Consider the following 18,930-nt stretch of genomic DNA (forward strand, 5'->3'; position numbering starts at 1 on the left):
TTAACTTCAAACCTGTTCCTGGAGAGTTACCCTCCTATAGGTTTGTCACGTTCGTTTAAGGACGGGTCAGACCAAGGCGCAGCGTGAAATGCATACATGTTTATTTCAACGATAAACACACGAACAAAACAACGTAACATGAAGTCCTAAGGCTAAACACAATACAAGCCTCTAACACGGAACAAGAACCCACAACTAATGAGTGCCAACAGGCTACTTAAGTATGATCCCCAATCAGAGACAATGAGCGACAGCTGCCTCTGATTGGGAATCACACCCGGCCAAACATAGAAATACACAACCTAGAAAGAGAACATAGAAAATACAACGTAGAACTCCACACCCTGACTCAACATACTAGAGTCCCATACGTCAGGGTGTGACAGTGCCCCCCCCCCCCAAAGGTGCGGACTCCGACCGCACAAACCTTACATAACAGGGTAGGGTTCGGGTGGGCATTCCGCCTCGGAGGCGGATCCGGCTCCGGGCGTGACGACCACATTCTCTCAGCCTCCCCGTTGCGCCCCTGGTCTGGTCTGGACCTCGGCGCGCTGCTTCCCCTCTCCTTCCTCCCACGATACTCCAAGCCCTGTCTGGACCCTGGTGTGGGAGACCCCGAACCTGGAGAGGGGCTGACGTCTGGGTCTGGACTGGAGCCACTGACCGGAGCTGGACCAGGCACCGGTGGAGCGGACTGCTCTGGCTCCGGAGTGAAGCTGCTGACCGGAGCTGGACTGTGTACCGGTGGAGCGGACTGCTCTGGCTCCGGAGTGAAGCTGCTGACCGGAGCTGGACTGAACCCCGGTGGAGCGGACTGCTCTGGTTCCGGAGTGGAGCAGCTGACCGGAGCTGGATCAGGCACCGGTGGAGCGGACTGCTCTGGCTCCGGAGTGGAGCAGCTGACCGGTGCCGGACCAGGCACCAGTGGAACGGGCACGGGCCATGCCGGACTGGGAACACGCACCACTGGTCTGGTGCGAGGAGCAGGCATGGGCCGGACCGGAGTAGGAACACGCACCACTGGCTTGGTGCGAGGAGCAGGAACGGGCCGGACTGGCGACACGCACCACTGGCTTGGTGCGAGGAACAGGAACGGGCCGGGCCGGACTGGCGACACCTCCACTGGCTTGGTGCGAGGAACGGGCCGGGCCGGACTGGGAACACGCACCACTGGCTTGGTGCGAGGAACAGGAACGGGCCAGGCCGGACCGGACTGGGAATACGCACCACTGGCTTGGTGCGGGGAGCAGGTACGGGCCGGGCCGGACTGGGAACACGCACCACTGGCTTGGTGCGGGGAGCAGGAACGGGCCAGGCCGGACTGGGAACACGCACCACTAGCTTGGTGCGAGGAACAGGAACGGGCCGGGCCGGACTGTGGAGGCGGACTGGAGGTCTGGAGCGGAGAGCTGGCACAACCCGTCCTGGCTGGATGCCTACTTCCGCACATTACGTGTGTGGCATTAGCACAGGACGCACTGGGCTGTGCACGCGCACTGGCGAAACAGTACGTAGAACCGGCGCAGGATATGCTGGACCGAGGAGGCGTACTGGAGACCAGGAGCGTTGAGCCGGCACACCCCGTCCTGGCTGGATGCCCATTTTCACACGGCACATGCGTAGTGCTAGCACAGGACGTACAGGACTGTGCCGGCGCACTGGCGACACAGTACGTAGCTCCGCATAACACGGAGCCTGCATGGTCACACGCTTCCTAGCGTGAGTACGGGGAGTTGGCTCTGCTCTGAACCCAGGCTCCGCCAACCACCCCGTGTGCCCCCCCAAAACATTCTCTTGGGGCTGCTTCTCGGGCTTCCTACTCGGCTGACGCCTTCTGTGTTGCCGTTGCTCCTCTCTAAACCGGGCCTCCACTGTCTCCTTCCAAGGACGGCGATCCATCCCAGCCTGAACCTCCTCCCATGTCCAGGATCCCTTTCCGTCCAGGATCTCCTCCCATGTCCATGATGTCTGCTCCTGGGCACGCTGCTTGGTCCATTTTTGGTGGGTTCTTCTGTCACGTTCGTTTAAGGACGGGTCAGACCAAGGCGCAGCGTGAAATGCATACATGTTTATTTCAACGATAAACACACGAACAAAACAACGTAACATGAAGTCCTAAGGCTAAACACAATTCAAGCCTCTAACACGGAACAAGAACCCACAACTAATGAGTGCCAACAGGCTACTTAAGTATGATCCCCAATCAGAGACAATGAGCGACAGCTGCCTCTGATTGGGAATCACACCCGGCCAAACATAGAAATACACAACCTAGAAAGAGAACATAGAAAATACAACGTAGAACTCCACACCCTGACTCAACATACTAGTGTCCCATACGTCAGGGTGTGACAAGGTTTTAACTTCAAACCTGTTCCTGGAGAGCTACCGTCCTGTAGGCAGTGGTGTAAAGTACTTAGGTAATAATACTTTAAAGTACTACTTAAGTTGTTTTTTGGGGTATCTGTACTTTACTATTAATATTTTTGCCAACTTTTACTTTTACTTCACTACATTCCTAAAGAAAAAATTTACTTTTTACTCCATACATTTTCCCTGACACCCAAAAGTACTGATTACATTTTGACAGGAAAATGGTCCAATTCACACACTTATCAAGAGAACATCCCTTGTCATCCCTACTGCCTCTGATCTGGTAGACTCACTAAACACAAATGCTTCGTTTGTAAATTATGTCTGAGTGTTGGAGTATGCCCCTGGCTATCTGTCAATAAAAACAAAAACAAGAAAATGGTGCTGTCTGTTTTGCTTAATATAAGGAATTTAAATGGTATATACTTTTACTTATACTTTTGATACTTAAGTACATTTTAGCAATTCCATTTACTTTTGGTACTTAAGTATATTTATTTAAGTATACTTTTAGACATTTACTCAAGTAGTATTTTACTGGGTAACTTTCACTTTTACTTGAGTCATTTTCTATGAAGGTATCTTTACTTTTACTAAAGTATAATAATAATAATAATAATAATTGGTTATTTAGCAGACGCTCTTATCCAGAGCGACTTACAGGAGCAATTAGGGTTAAGTGCCTTGCTCAAGGGCACATCGACAGATTTTTCACCTAGTCGGCTTGGGGATTAGAACCAGCGACCTTTCGGTTACTGGCACAACGCTCTTAACCACTAAGCTACCTGCCGCCCTACTCAATGACAATTGAGTACTTTTTCCACCACTGCCTGTAGGTTTTAATTCCAACCCTATTCCTGGAGAGCTACCCTTCTGTAGGTTTTTCGCTCTAACCCCAGTTTTAACTTCTGATTAATCTAATCAACCTGCTAATTATTAGAATCAGGCGCACAAGATTAGGGTTGAAGCAAAAACCTACAGTATGGTAGCTCTCCAGGCAGGTTTCTTTCCAGTTCATTGATTTTGGACGTCTTCAGTGGAATCTGTGTTCATATGGTTTCCTTGCAGCATACTGTAACGATAGGCCAACTGGCTCCAGATGTCTGAGTGTTTATGGAGGAAGTCTTAACTTGCTCTCCAGCTCCCAGATGATGATGAAGCTGGATCAGACATTAGCTTAGTGAGCCGATCCAGGTGACACGTGGATGTATAGTATAAAATAGATGGAGCTGAGTGGGTCTGATTCTGCGATAGATATTTATATGTGCTGATATACTATCTTGTCCACTATAATGACTCTTTGTCCTCTGTCCCCGGCAGGCTCCAAGGCTGCAGCCGAGTACACCAATGGCCTGTTTGATCTGGGCTCCTCAGGTAGCGCGGGGCCCCTGCAGGTGCTGCAGCTGGTTGAGGACCTGAGGCTGGCCCTGGAGCTGCAGCCTAGAGAGGAGGAGAGGAACACCCTTAGGACCCACGTCCCCAGCAGAACCGCTCACATGCTGATGGACTGGCTGGACGTGGACAGGGGCTCAGACAGGGGCTCGGTAAGTAGCAGGGAGCACACCTGGATCTATGGAAACTGTATTTTTTCATTACTTTTGCCAAACATCTCTAGCAACCATTACTTTTGTCAACCATCACTAGCAACCATCGTCATCTTTCTGTGTCTAACAATATAGTTTATAAACAGATAATATAGTTTTATCATTAGTTCATTATTTGCTCAGAATCAAATAAAAATCCTACTCATTAGCAGTGCACTATTTATTGATGTGGCATGATGTCGATAGTGCACAATTCACATGTGGTGTCGTGGTTGTTTACAGGCCAGTAAATATGTGGTCTGATTTACTTCTACTTGAGGCATGTTATCTCTGGGATTTCACAGCTGTGGCAGAAACTTCCAGAAACTTGTAGAAAAGTCAGCCGTATGCTGTCAAAATACTTTTCATTATACACAATTGGGTTCATTTTTTTCCCTCTCTCTTTGTAACACATTGAAGGAGAGAGGGTTGATTCATTGCAGCAGCTGTGTAGGAGTGTTGAACAGACCTATAACTATTCCTGGGTGCTGTTAGGTCTTAGCAGGGCTGTGTCTGGGACTGTGTCTGGGACAGACTGTGTGTGACTGTGTCTGGGACAGACTGTGTGTGACTGTGTCTGGGACAGACTGTGTGTGACTGTGTCTGGGACAGACTGTGTGTGACTGTGTCTGGGACAGACTGTGTGGGACTGTGTCTGGGACAGACTGTGTGTGACTGTGTCTGGGACAGACTGTGTGTGACTGTGTCTGGGACAGACTGTGTATGACTGTGTCTGGGACAGACTGTGTGTGACTGTGTCTGGGACAGACTGTGTGGGACTGTGTCTGGGACAGACTGTGTGTGACTGTGGCTGGGACGACTGTGTGTGACTGTGTCTGGGACAGACTGTGTGTGACTGTGTCTGGGACAGACTGTGTGGGACTGTGTCTGGGACAGACTGTGTGGGACTGTGTCTGGGACAGACTGTGTGTGACTGTGTCTGGGACAGACTGTGTGTGACTGTGTCTGGGACAGACTGTGTGGGACTGTGTCTGGGACAGACTGTGTGGGACTGTGTCTTACTGGGACTGGGACTGTGAACAGGTCTTATTTTGGCCCTGGCTGGGTCTCTCTCTGGGAACTAAGGCTGGCCATGTTTTAAAGACTAAATTTGTTCCTCGGAGACTCCTAATAGGGCTGAGGTCAACTTCCTGCCTTACTCCCTCTATTCGCCTTACTCATAACTTCTCCCCTCTCTCCCTCTTTCTAATCACTCCTCTCTTCTTTTCCTCCTACTTTCCACACTCACTGTTCCGCTCTCTCTACTCACTACACTCACTCTGTTTGCTATGTTCTGTCTGTCTGGTCACCTCAACACACCTGAAGCACTCTGGGGTGTTAGAGGGTAAGTCTGAATCAATTCTTCATGTGTTCACTCTCACATTAAAAAATACTATAGTGTATACTATGGTAGGATTACTATAGTATTCACTGTAGTGTTTTTGCTGACTTTACTGTAGTATTCACTGTAAAAACACTACAGTATTTACTGTAGTATACTGTAGTATTTACAGTTTACTATAGTATAAATACTTAGTAAAAAAATAGTAGTATATACTATAGTAAAGTAGTAGTGTTTTTGCGGACTGTACTATACTGTAATATTTACTGTAGTGTTTTTGCGGACTGTGGTATACTGTAGTATTTACTGTAGGATTTTTGCGGACTGTAGTAAGGTATAATGTAGTATTTACTGTAATGTTTTTAGGGACATTACTGTAGTATTTACTCAAGAGTTTTTGTTTTATTATCTTTGACATAGAAGTGGGGGGCTTTCTCCTTTTCCATAACCTGTAGGTAGGTAGGTAGGTAGGTAGGTAGGTAGGTAGGTAGGTAGGTAGGTAGGTAGGTAGGTAGGTAGGTAGAACTGGGTTCTGAACGGAGAGTGTGTAGTATACAGTACTATTCTACAGTATACTACAGTTTACTACAGAAGTCTATAGTAAGTATTTGTATTTGTATTTATTAAGGATCCCAATTAGCTGCTGCCAAGGCAGCTACTCTAATGTAGTATTCTATAGTAAACTAGTATTGTTTTATGTGGTCTGTTCAGCTCTATCAGCACATCGAGCTCTTAGCCTATAGATTTTTTGTGAATGTCATGCTTGTTTCTGCGTTGTTTTCTTTATTTGTTGGCTGTCTGTGAAATGTTTCATGACTAGGTTTACGAGGGTATGCAGGCACTTAACATATTTTGATCATATTTAGGAAATGATAAGCACATGATGCAACTGCCACTGTTCATAGAGCCGATTGTTGATGTGCGTTGTTATGGAATACACAGTCGTGTCATTGGCTGAGGCTGCGGTAAACAACCTGTTGGCGGGGCTAAGTGGCCAATGAAAGGCTCTTGTTTTTCCCTCTGTCTGAGTCAGAGAGGCCCTGCTCTCTCTGTACAACAGGGGTCTCACACGCCACACGGTCTCTTCACTGAGACCCCCCTCTCCCTCTTCCCCTCCCCTCTCTATTGGCCCGGAGCAAGATCAAACACACACTCCTCAATGACTCCCAACACACTGCTCTCTGAGGAGCTGAGCCCCTCCACAGAGGGAATGTGATAAAGCTCCCTCCGTACGTTATTGGCAGGAAGGAGAGAGACCATGTGATGCTCGTTATCGCTGACCTGAAGCTATTGTTTGTCAATCAGAGAATGTCAGACTGTAAGAGAGGGGTCAGGTGCAGAAGTCAAGCACGAGGCGGAAGATTGTGTTTTAAAGGGAAAGTTGTTGCCTTGACTTCTACAAGGAGTGATTATTTGAGAGAGAGAAAGCGAGAAAGAGGGAGGGAGGGGGCAATAGAGAGAGGGAGGGGGCAATAGAGAAAGGGAGGGTGCAATAGAGAGAGGGAGGGGGCAAAAGAGTGAGGGAGAGGGGGCAATAAAGAGGGGAGGGGGGCAATAGAGAGAGGGAGGGGGCAATATAGAGGGAGGGGGGCAATAGAGAGAGGGAGGGGGGCAATAGAGAGATGGAGAGGGGCAATAGAGTAGGGGGGGCAATAGAGAGAGGGAGGGGGGAAATAGAGTAGGGAGGGGGCAATAGAGAGAGGGAGGGGCAATAGAGAGAGGGAGGGGCAATAGACAGAGGGGGGGCAATAGAGAGATGGAGAGGGTGAATAGAGAGAGGTAGGGGGGCAATAGAGGAGGGAGGAGAGGGGCAATAGAGGGAGGAGAGGGTCAATAGAGTAGGGCGGGGGCAATAGAGAGAGGGAGGGTGGCAATAGAGAGAGGGAGGGGGCAATAGAGAGAGGGAGGGGGCAATAGAGAGAGGGAGGGGGCAATAGAGAGAGGGAGGGGGCAATAGAGAGAGGGAGGGGGCAATAGAGAGAGGGAGGGGCAATAGAGTAGGGAGGGGGCAATAGAGAGAGGGAGGGGCAATAGACAGAGGGGGGGGCAATAGAGAGATGGAGAGGGTGAATAGAGAGATGGAGAGGGGTAATAGAGTAGGGAGGGGGAAATAGAGAGAGGGAGGGGCAATAGACAGAGGGGGGGCAATAGAGAGATGGAGAGGGTGAATAGAGAGAGGGAGGGGGGCAATAGAGGAGGGAGGAGAGGGGCAATAGAGGGAGGAGAGGGTCAATAGAGTAGGGCGGGGGCAATAGAGAGATGGAGAGGGGCAATAGAGGGAGGGGGGGAATAGAGAGAGGGAGGGGCAATAGAGAGAGGGAGGGGGCAATAGGAAGAGGGAGGGGGCAATAGAGAGATGGAGAGGGGAAATAGAGAGATGGAGAGGGGCAATAGAGAGAGAGAGGGGGGCAATGGAGAGAGAGAGAGGGGCAATAGAGAGCGGGAGAGGGGAAATAGAGAGAGGGGGGCAATAGAGAGCGGGAGAGGGGCAATAGAGAGAGGGAGGGGGGCAATAGAGGGGGGACAATAGAGTAGGGAGGAGGGCAATAGAGGCAGGGAAGGGGGAAAAGAGAGAAAGAGAGAGAGTTATCCTGGTGATTGTCTAACTCAGCTGTCAACATAGCCAGGTGCAGGACAGAGTGTACAGTCCATGCAAGCAGTGACTGTAGCAAGCCATGCAAGCAGTGACTGTAGCAAGCCATGCAAGCAGTGACTGTAGCGATGGAGTCACTGGAGCACTCTGCTTTCTTGTTCCAGTTCCAAAACATGGCTGGGAACATGATCAGAGCACATCCACACAATATGGATTACCAAACTGGTTTCTTTTTATGTCTGGCAATGGTATGTATGCATTGTTGTCTCTCTGTGCAGCCTCTGTGGTTCAGGAGAGGACATGTCATGTATCATATGCAGTGGTCTCTGATACCCAGCCACCCACACTCCCGCTCCCTGTCCAAGTGGCTTAGTTTCTCCCATGTGAGTCAAGCAGGAAATGCCCAGGGTGGAGAATGAGAGAGAGATAGAGGAGTGATCTGGACCATGGTAACATACACTGTAGGGTGTTTAGAGGTAGGATCACGTAAATGTATTAAAGGCATCATGCCTCACAGTCACACTGTGCTCTGAGTCTAATTGACTTTACTGCAGTCAAGCTCTGCAAGGAGGACCATCTGTCTCACAGTAAGTTTACAAACAGTATGAGTCTGAGCCTCACTGACTGTAACCCATGATTAATTGCACTCTGCATGGAAGAGGCCTGTTGCAGAATGCCCTACATACATGTCACACACCCCCTGTGCTCTGTGAAGTGTGTACATAAAACTGTCAGAGGCAGCCAAATGGTGCAGTGGGGAGGGGGCTGAGTGACTTTTAAAGAAAGGTCCCATAAACAGGAAATGGGACGTCCAGAGAATGAATTCCAGTCTGAAGCTAAATGGTAGGAGGGCTGTTGCTGCATTGGTCTGAAGAGATAAGAAGAGGTAGATTAAAATGGAGCGGGAATGAGAGAGAGATGTGTGTATGTTTCTTTAAATGGTGCTCCCTCTCATCTTAAGCCACAGTGTTTCAGTTCAGGCTTGTATTGTGACTTTAAGTTAATAAGAGGAGAGGGTGGGAAAGACTGTTCAGGAGAGACCATCAGGAAAGACCATTCAGGAGAGACCATCAGGAAAGACTGTTCAAGAGAGACCATCAGGAAAGACCGTTCAGGAGAGACCATCAGGAAAGACCGTTCAGGAGAGACCATCGGGAAAGACTGTTCAGGAGAGACCATCAGGAAAGACCGTTCAGGAGAGACCATCAGGAAAGACTGTTCAGGAGAGACCATCAGGAAAGACTGTTCAGGAGAGACCATCGGGAAAGACTGTTCAGGAGAGACCATCAGGAAAGACTGTTCAGGAGAGACCATCAGGAAAGACTGTTCAGGAGAGACCATCAGGAAAGACCGTTCAGGAGAGACCATCAGGAAAGACCGTTCAGGAGAGACCATCGAGAAAGACCATTCAGGAGAGACCATCGAGAAAGACCGTTCAGGACAGACCATCGGTAAAGACCGTTCAGGAGAGACCATCGGGAAAGACAGTTCAGGAGAGCATCGAGGAGAGAGAGAGTAAAAGAGAGCGAGAGAGAAACCAAGCAAGCAAGTGAAAGAGAGAGAGTTGGCATGGTCTGTGTCTAGGCTGACATTAAAGCCTGTTGCTCTGCTTTGTGCTGGCTGGGTGCTCTTTCTCAGTCACATGCTGGGGACCTGGCTGCAGCAGCAGACATATATTTATCTCTCTCTCTCTCTCTCTCTCTCTCTCTCTCTCTCTCTCTCTCTCTCTCTCTCTCTCTCTCTCTCTCTCTCTCTCTCTCTCTCTCTCTCTCTCTCTCTCTCTCTCTCTCTCTCTCTCTCTCTCTCTCTCTCTCTCTCTCTCTCTCTCTCTCTGGGTGGCGGGGTTTGGACAGTTGGCTCTCCACGTCACAACGCAGCTGAGCACCGAGCAGGTCCTGTCCTCTCCAGGCTGCATCTCTCCAGAACTCCACAGCACTAGTCTCTCCGCAGCACTAGTCTCTCCGCAGCACTAGTCTCTCCACAGCACTAGTCTCTCCGCTGCACTAGTCTCTCCGCTGCACTAGTCTCTCCGCAGCACTAGTCTCTCCGCAGCACTAGTCTCCCCACAGCACTAGTCTCTCCACTGCCAGGATAAGCCACTCCAGAACCCAGAGGAAGCTCAGGCAGCGATGGGCCAATACCATGGAGAGTGATATTGACTTTTATAAGCATTTCACTTGGCTTAAAAAGGTGAGTGCATGGGCCTCTTATGTTGGCTGTTGTCTCTGGCTTGTTCTTCTACATTCTTGATAGAAAGAGAGAGGTACAGATGTAGGATCTTCATTTTAACACCCTGTTGAAGGAGAACATTCCTGCAATGCAAACCTGTAGGGTATTTGAGGTTTTAAAAGGCTTCTGAAGTTTGTAATTTACACTACAACCCCTAAACAAATGTCCATTAATTATAATCCACATAATATATCATATTTCCTGTTGCTGCAGGATTATTTTCCCGCTGTAGCAAACTGGCTCAAATTACAATCCTACACCTGTATGTTACTTGAGGAGGAAGATAACAGTGAACTGTAAGAATGAACTGCACAAAATTAGAAAGGGACCATATCATGAGATCTGTATTCCCATGAGATGTTGTTGTCCAGTCTGGTAATAGTTTTTCCTGATGCATTTCCACTAGTTTGAAGTTGAGTGGAGTTGTGAATCCTGTTGAGCTTTTGTGTTGTGTTGGCTGGAAACCTGTTATCAGATGACAGGCATTACAACACCAACCAGCTGAGGATTGTTTTGTAAAGAGAGCCTTGGCACTGTTATTCTTATGTCTTCATAATGCTGTCTTGTGATTATGTGATATCACAGCACTGTGTAATCCAAAATCAATGGCGACTTGATCATGGTCTCTGGGTATACAGTAAGGGTATAAAGCTGCCATGAAATCACCATTGAGGAAGACTTGATTGAGAAGGTGTGTTTTGTTTGGTAGACATACCAGGGTTCGAAATTCAATTTAAAGGTAGGACATGTTATTGCAGTCTTGGTGTGACTGTCAAAAGGAGAGTTAATTTAGTGGCTTGTACAAGCCTGGTTATGGTTGTTGTGAGTTATTAGGTAGTGGAATGGAGCTAGGGCATGTCAAGAGGTGGAACCACTGAAGCCAAAGTGGGCAGCATGCAGCCATAGTAAACCACTCCTAACATTATTTTATAGAAAGAGAGGAGTATTACCTACAATAACACTGTGGGGGCTGGTCACCATAAAACTAAAGTGCAACAGAAACATTCAAGGCCGTTTAGAGTACGCGGTAACCCTCTTGCTTACTGTACTGTACAGTCGTCATGCATTCTTAGAAAGGGGGATAATATTTTGGTCATGGCTCTTACTCTTTCTGCCTAGAATGTGCCTTTAAGAGGCATCAAACAGCCACTAGCTCATCGGAAAAGAGAGGGGTTAAGGGAAATGTCATTGTGGCTTAGCCTGAGAAAGATGCCTCTATAGTTTCCATAGCAAATTGTTTGAGCTCTCTGTCCATGTGTGTCCAGTACACTACAGCGCTAGGTGTCGTATTCATTAATGCACACCTTAGAAAAATGCTTTGCAATGGAAAACCACAACAAGCGTTTACTATTGCAAAAGTTCAGGTAGTCCCTCCCTGTTTCAGTCCCTTTTCATCCGTTTGATGCCTAGTGAACACGACCCTGTTCTCTGTAGCTTGTGTAATATCACTTAAAAGGAAGGGAAGTGGTCATTTGTCTGTGTGACAGAGAACGGGGCTGGCTCACCTCTGCCTTGGCTTGTGTTTACAGTCAGTGTAATGACTCTAATCACTGCTAGAAATCTCCATATGGACTCTGACAGGATTCAGGAAGTGCTGTAACCAATCCCTTTCATCTTCTGGACATCTAGCAGCACAGCAGGAACCTGGGTATAGATTTTGCTTTGGTGCATTGTTTAACGTAACCATGTTCAACATCAATCATGGGGTACCTAGAAGGGCAAAGTAAGTATTAAGTTAAGACTTTATGAAATATGACACTGACATGCACTCACCTCACACCTTTCCTCTCAACACCCAGTTCTCAGGGGAAATGGAAAGAGAGCCTGTGACCTGACTTCCTCTTTTGGACTTTAACAAGGCGACACTCCATCTTAACTCCTCCTCCACATTTACTGGACTGGTTGAACAGCACAGAAGATAACCTCCCCCGACAGTTTTTTTCTCGTCAGGACCAGAAAGAAAGGAACGCCGCTATGGCGTTTATTTTACGCCTGCTACATTAGGTTACTAGTACATAGAAGGGCAGGACACACTACATTTGAGTTTCAGAGAGTTCAAGCAGTAATGGACAGTGAGTGGGTATGGACCTGCACTACCTCCTAGAAAGTCAGTTGTGAAACTTCTTTCTGAGGGGACTGCCCTTTCAAATGACCTCAGAGAAACAGGTCTTTATATGTGTGCTGCCAGTACAGTCCGAGGCAGTGGCCCCCAGGACCAGGCAGCGCTATTAAAGACAGGATTATCTGAAACCGTACAGGGAGACAAAACCCCACAGAACCCCCGCCAGCTCAGCGCTGCTGACAAGTCACGGTATGGATTTTCTCCTGCTGTGACAGACCCTTATGACAGGTCCCCAAGACGATCACATGGGGCATTTGTACAGCTCGAAGGCTTAAGTCAAGGCCATGTTGTTAAGACATCTCTGGAGGAGTTCTCAGGGGCTGAGTAAGACAAGCGGTATCCAACAGGGTGTTTGCATGGATGTAGTGGTTGGTTGAGGAGACGTCCTAATGCTCCATGTCAGCTGACTGAGTCCAGAGAGAGAGGAAAAACTGTATTCCTCTGTAGAGGGGCTCTTACAGGTCACAGGTTTCACACAACACACTATATATTATTAGGAGAAATTATATGTTTTCTTATGCAAATCAGTGAAAACGCTATTATTTCCTTGTATCTGATGTTGGGGGCCAAAGGGTGTGTTTTTGTATGTTAATGCCATGTCTCTAGTGACCAGAGCCACGTGGTAACATGTCACATTGTTGTGATGTTAAACATGTTAAGATTCTCACCTGCGCTCAGATTTGGGTGTTAACATAGGTCTACTACTATTCTTGTCTTCCACCAGCTACCTCATATTAGAAACCTTGTTTGAAATGGAGCAGTCTTCCAGCAGGCAGTTGTCTTGGCTTTGGCTGCAGCCAGTAATACTGTATCTGACACGGAATGAAGTTCAGACAACAGTGCAGTGGAGAAAGTGTGTTCCCCTACCGGGAGTCGAACCTGGGCCGCCAAGGTGTAAACAAGGAATCCTAACTGCAAGACCAGGGTTCCCCAACTGGTGGCTCGCGGGCCTAATTTGGCCTGCGGGTGATTTTATTTGTCACCTCAAGTATTCTGAGATTTAAAAAATAATATTGGTGGACATAAAAGACTGTAAAAACACCAGCAAATCCGCTCCAAGTGATTGGAAATCTGTTCCAAAGTATTCCCACGCATTATAGATAGATATATGGGCTCCCGAGTGGTGCAGTGGTCTAAGGCACTGCATCTCAGTGCTTGAGGCGTCACTACAGACCCCCTGGTTCGATTCCAGGCTGTATCACAACCGGCCGTGATTGGGAGTCCCATAGGGCGGCGCACAATTGGCCCAGCGTCGTCCGGGTTTGACCGTTGTAGGCCGTCATTGTAAATAAGAATTTGTTCTTAACTGACTTGCCTAGTTAAATAAAGGTAAAATAAATAAAGGTACATTTGCAGTCTACAAATTATTTGTAAATATGTTCTGGCACCCTGACCATCCGCTCAAGAAAAAATTAATCTAGTTGATGATCCCTGCGCTAGACCATATGGGAAGATATTACAAAACACAATACTTATTTATTCTCTTTTATGGGGTCAGTGCAGGTGAATTGTTGATTGGTTAAGTTGTTGAACCTGTTCAGTGAGTCTTCCTCCCCCTCCGCCCATTCTTGACTCCTCTTTTCTCTGTGTGTTTTTGCAGGTTAACCTCCGCTCCCCGTTGAACAATGAGAGCTATCAGGAGCGTCTGGTTCGCTTAGAGGGGGACAAAGAGTCTCTGGTTCTCCAGGTAAGGTGCTGCTGTCATCTCTCAGCCCCACCGTGACTCTTGCAGGATTAGCGTTTCGCTTTTAGAGAGACGAGAGAGGGGGGTGGGGTGGGCATAGAGAGAGAGAACCTGACCACTGTGACTGAACCAAAATTAAGGAAAGCTTTGACTATGTACAGACTCTGTGAGCATAGCCTTGCTATTGAGAGACTCCGCCGTAGTAGAAATACCACAGTGTGCCATCACAGCAGCAAGATGTGTGACCTGTTGAGAGAGAGAGAGAGAGAGAGAGAGAGAGGTGAGACTGTCCAGGGCAGGCAATGGGGCTGGAGGCTGTTGTGTGTAGCACAGGAGCTCAGTCACGCAGTACGCCCCTAGTTTCTTGTTTTTCCCAAACAAACGTGTCTGGACAATGCCTCTGTCTTTGGTTGTACTGTGATTTGTCACGATGCTCCATGTTTTTTACATCTGTGTAATTGGTAGCTTCTACATCTGTAATCTAGGCTACACAGTGTATATTTATATTTTCTCTCTTTCTACAGTAGTTCCTCCTCGGGCTCTGTCATGTCTTGTCTGCCTCAACGTGTGCTGCTCATAACTAGCTTTATCTCAGCCTTGTGCCAAAGTAGCCCTTTCTTTCGCACACGCCAGTACATTCCTCAAGCCCCTCTGACAAACGCTGCTGATTGGCCAACAGGCCTGTGCCAGTTGACTGATAAAATGATTGGCTGCCACCTCCCCCAAGGTGCTTTACTGCTTTGCTTTCCCCTTTACCTGCTTCCTTGTGGGCTGGCCAGAGTTGACCCACCAAGACAAAGAAAGAGGCTAAGTTTACTCAGCTCAGTTTTTGTAATTCAGTGAACCATGTCAAGTCAAGGGTAGGTTATCTTTCATGATATTTCACATTGGCTGTTGACATAGAGTTCTACGCCGGCTGAGGAATGAAGTGAAACTACCGGTGTGTTGTCAGAGGAATTAGTGCTATTAGCATACGGGTAGTTCCAGTCCAGAGCAGGCGAGAGGAGGTATTTCTCAATGTGTGTAAGGTGTCCTGTCTGTGGGTTGTACTGTAGGTGAGTGTGCTCACAGACCAGGTGGAGGCCCAAGGAGAGAAGATCAGAGACCTGGAGAGCTCTCTGGAGGAGCACCATCACAAACTCAACTCCACTGAGGAAATGCTACAGCAGGTAAGAGAGAGACACTACTACCACTACTTTACCTGTGCTCAGCATATTAGCTTGGAGTTAAATATTGATGTTTTCAACCTCTACTTGTTTCCTACATAACTAAGTCTTGTTTTAGTCTTAGATTAATTGAATTGACTGTATTTTGTAAATGTGTGATTTATAGCACATTTAAAGATTACAATGTTCTGTAGCTTAGTGACAAATGGAACCAACAACCTGTTCTTTTTCTGTTTCCTTTAGTGTGAAGTAGGTGTGTGGTAAATTAGTAACAAGAGGTGTGGTTTCATTCATGCCATTCTTACTAACATAGAATTCTGTCGCTTCCTGTGAGTGACTCACCTCGATTGCACAACGTTTGTCACTGAGAAGATGGAGGGATAGCTTTCAAAGTTCACTATCTTTCAATCTTACAAGGTTACTTTCTCTGGCTGACTGACTCCATGGCATTATAAGAGCAGAGATATTTATTGTAGTGGCCTCCACTAAGAGCAGACTGCATAATCTTACAATAATTACAGCATATTCTTTCTGAAGCTAGAGCAGCACATAAAAATGGAGGGAAAATAAGACTTTCTCACAATTTCCTCTCAATGCACACAGTTTAGGTGCACCCATACTAAAATAAATGTAGCTGTGTGTACCAGGACAGGCTGCCAAGCAGGCTTTGGATCTTCAAAATTGTAGAGGTCTTGTCTCTGCCTTATGCACCAGCAGGTATGAAGAAGACACTAGGAAGTAAGTCAGTCAGTGCACCATGTTTGTTGTGGAAAGGTAGGGAGGGAGACAGGGTGAGAGTTGTCCAGTTTGTGCTCTGACTGTCAGAGACGGGAGTGAGGGGGTGTGAGAGAAAGGATCGCTTGAGCTACATCTGCTGACATCTCTTATCAGGCTGTTACGTGCATTCCAAACACTGGAACACAAAGCTACCCAATTTAAGAATCAAAAAGCCTGTTTAGTTCCCCATAAATGTCAGTGATAAAAAAATATTTTGTTTTTTTATCAGTTTTATTGGCCTCAAATGCCAAGCAGATTGTGTTGCTTTGATTTTGTTGCCTTTGTACATAGGCACAGGTCTAGGGGAAAACCTTTCTTCCCCCTGAGAAATACCATTTCCTTTTATTACATTATCTCACAAGGTCATGCTGAATATACAGTGGGGAAAAAAAGTATTTAGTCAGCCACCAATTGTGCAAGTTCTCCCACTTAAAAAGATGAGAGAGGCCTGTAATTTTCATCATAGGTACACATCAACTATGACAGACAAATTGAGATTTTTTTTCTCCAGAAAATCACATTGTAGGATTTTTAATGAAATTATTTGCAAATTATGGTGGAAAATAAGTATTTGGTCACCTACAAACAAGCAAGATTTCTGGCTCTCACAGACCTGTAACTTCTTCTTTAAGAGGCTCCTCTGTCCTCCACTCGTTACCTGTATTAATGGCACCTGTTTGAACTTGTTATCAGTATAAAAGACACCTGCCCACAACCTCAAACAGTCACACTCCAAACTCCACTATGGCCAAGACCAAAGAGCTGTCGAAGGACACCAGAAACACAATTGTAGACCTGCACCAGGCTAGGAAGACTGAATCTGCAATAGGTAAGCAGCTTGGTTTGAAGAAATCAACTGTGGGAGCAATTATTAGGAAATGGAAGACATACAAGACCACTGATAATCTCCCTCGATCTGGGGCTCCACGCAAGATCTCACCCCGTGGGGTCAAAATGATCACAAGAACGGTGAGCAAAAATCCCAGAACCACACGGGGGGACCTAGTGAATGGCCTGCAGAGAGCTGGGACCAAAGTAACAAACCCTACCATCAGTAACACACTACGCCGCCAGGGACTCAAATCCTGCAGTGCCAGACGTGTCCCCCCTGCTTAAGCCAGTACATGTCCAGGCCCGTCTGAAGTTTGCTAGAGTGCATTTGGATGATCCAGAAGAGGATTGGGAGAATGTCATATGGTCAGATGAAACCAAAATAGAACTTTTTGGTAAAAACTCAACTCGTCGTGTTTGGAGGACAAAGAATGCTGAGTTGCATCCAAAGAACACCATACCTACTGTGAAGCATGGGGGTGGAAACATCATGCTTTGGGGCTGTTTTTCTGCAAAGGGACCAGGACGACTGATCCGTGTAAAGGAAAGAATGAATGGGGCCATGTATCGTGAGATTTTGAGTGAAAACCTCCTTCCATCAGCAAGGGCATTGAAGATGAAACGTGGCTGGGTCTTTCAGCATGACAATGATCCCAAACACACCGCCCCGGGCAACGAAGGAGTGGCTTCGTAAGAAGCATTTCAAGGTCCTGGAGCGGCCTAGCCAGTCTCCAGATCTCAACCCCATAGAAAATCTTTGGAGGGAGTTGAAAGTCCGTGTTGCCCAGCGACAGCCCCAAAACATCACTGCTCTAGAGGAGATCTGCATGGAGGAATGGGCCAAAATACCAGCAACAGTGTGTGAAAACCTTGTGAAGACTTACAGAAAACGTTTGACCTGTGTCATTGCCAACAAAGGGTATATAACAAAGTATTGAGAAACTTTTGTTATTGACCAAATACTTATTTTCCACCATAATTTGCAAATAAATTCATTAAAAATCCTATAATGTGATTTTCTGGATATTTTTTTCTCATTTTGTCTGTCATAGTTGACGTGTACCTATGATGAAAATTACAGGCCTCTCTCATCTTTTTAAGTGGGAGAACTTGCACAATTGGTGGCTGAATAAATACTTTTTTTCCCCACTGTAAATACTTAATGTGGTTATATTGGAGAGACCACAGCCACTATCTACTGTCTACAGCGCTCTGTGGTGTGACTGGGAATTGTCAGCTGGACCCTAGTGTTAGACCTCCATTGATAACCAGACATTGTCGATCTTCACATTGTTTGGCCCCATTGAAGTTTTAATGAGATCTGTTCAAACAATGAGTATGTTTACATGCACAGTAATAATTCAATATTAAACTGATTATGGCAGTAGGCAGATTATTACTCTGCTTATCTAAATCGGAGTACGGTCAAAATCGAAGTAAGCATAGAATGATTAAAACACCTGGTTTTCTGAGCAATCTTTCAAATTATTAGGACATGTAAACACCTTAATCGGCGTTCCAGTGGTGTATATGATCTGTGCATGTTCTAGCACCAGCCGAGCGAGCCTCCCTCTTTAGCGCGAGTCAATTGACTTCAGAACAACTGTATGTATGCGTCTTAGAAGTAGTTTTCACATTCAACTCGGAATCAAATATGCTTCCCAAAAATAACATGGTTGTTTTGGAAGAAAGTTTATTTTGATTGGTCATTTTCTGCATTTATCAGAGTGCCATTAGGAAGCCTGATTTCAGATGTGTCCATGTAAACAGGATTATTAGGGAAATCGTTCTTCTTGCACAGCATAATCAAACTATTATCTTAATCTGACTATCCACAATAATCACAATAATCACATGCATGTAACCATACTCATTGTCTGGGGTGTTATTAGGCCTGGTGAATTTATAGGTTATTCTTTGTCACTGCTGTTCTGAACCTGGAACGGAGATGGCTATTCTGAGTCTCAAGAGAATGATTATCAGTATCTGCTGCCAGTTCCAGTAAAAGCTAATGATTGAGTGTGTTGGGCAGATTATTTCATCAATAGACTCATCAGACCTATACTTACTCAGAGCCACATGCCACTGAGGGATGCCAGTACAACAGAGTCCAATCAAGCCTAGATAAACGGATAGTTCTAGTTCCTACATTAGGTAAACGATTAGTTCTATTTCACTTGCTTTGGCAATGTAAACATTGGTTTCCCATGCCAATAAAGCCCATTGAATT

At 46.6% G+C, this 18,930-nt stretch overlaps 1 protein-coding gene across 13 annotated transcripts in view; it reads left to right on the forward strand.

Annotated features, from left to right (window-relative positions):
• Positions 1 to 18,930, forward strand: part of ppfibp2b (PPFIA binding protein 2b) — a 79,851-nt gene that overhangs the window by 28,577 nt on the left and 32,344 nt on the right. For 11 of the 13 annotated variants that reach the window (XM_041838278.2, XM_041838266.1, XM_041838274.1 and 8 more), the window contains exons 3-5: positions 3,694 to 3,917; positions 13,843 to 13,929; positions 14,982 to 15,095. In XM_041838278.2, coding sequence (XP_041694212.1) covers positions 3,694 to 3,917; positions 13,843 to 13,929; positions 14,982 to 15,095 — 425 coding nt within the window. Of the gene's footprint in view, positions 1 to 3,693; positions 3,918 to 9,723; positions 10,082 to 13,842; positions 13,930 to 14,981; positions 15,096 to 18,930 lie in introns of those variants that run through there. The other 2 variants (XM_041838276.2, XM_041838279.2) reach the window with 2 other exon arrangements.

Source organism: Coregonus clupeaformis, chromosome 6 (assembly GCF_020615455.1).
Source record: "Coregonus clupeaformis isolate EN_2021a chromosome 6, ASM2061545v1, whole genome shotgun sequence".
Lineage (NCBI taxonomy): Eukaryota > Metazoa > Chordata > Actinopteri > Salmoniformes > Salmonidae > Coregonus > Coregonus clupeaformis.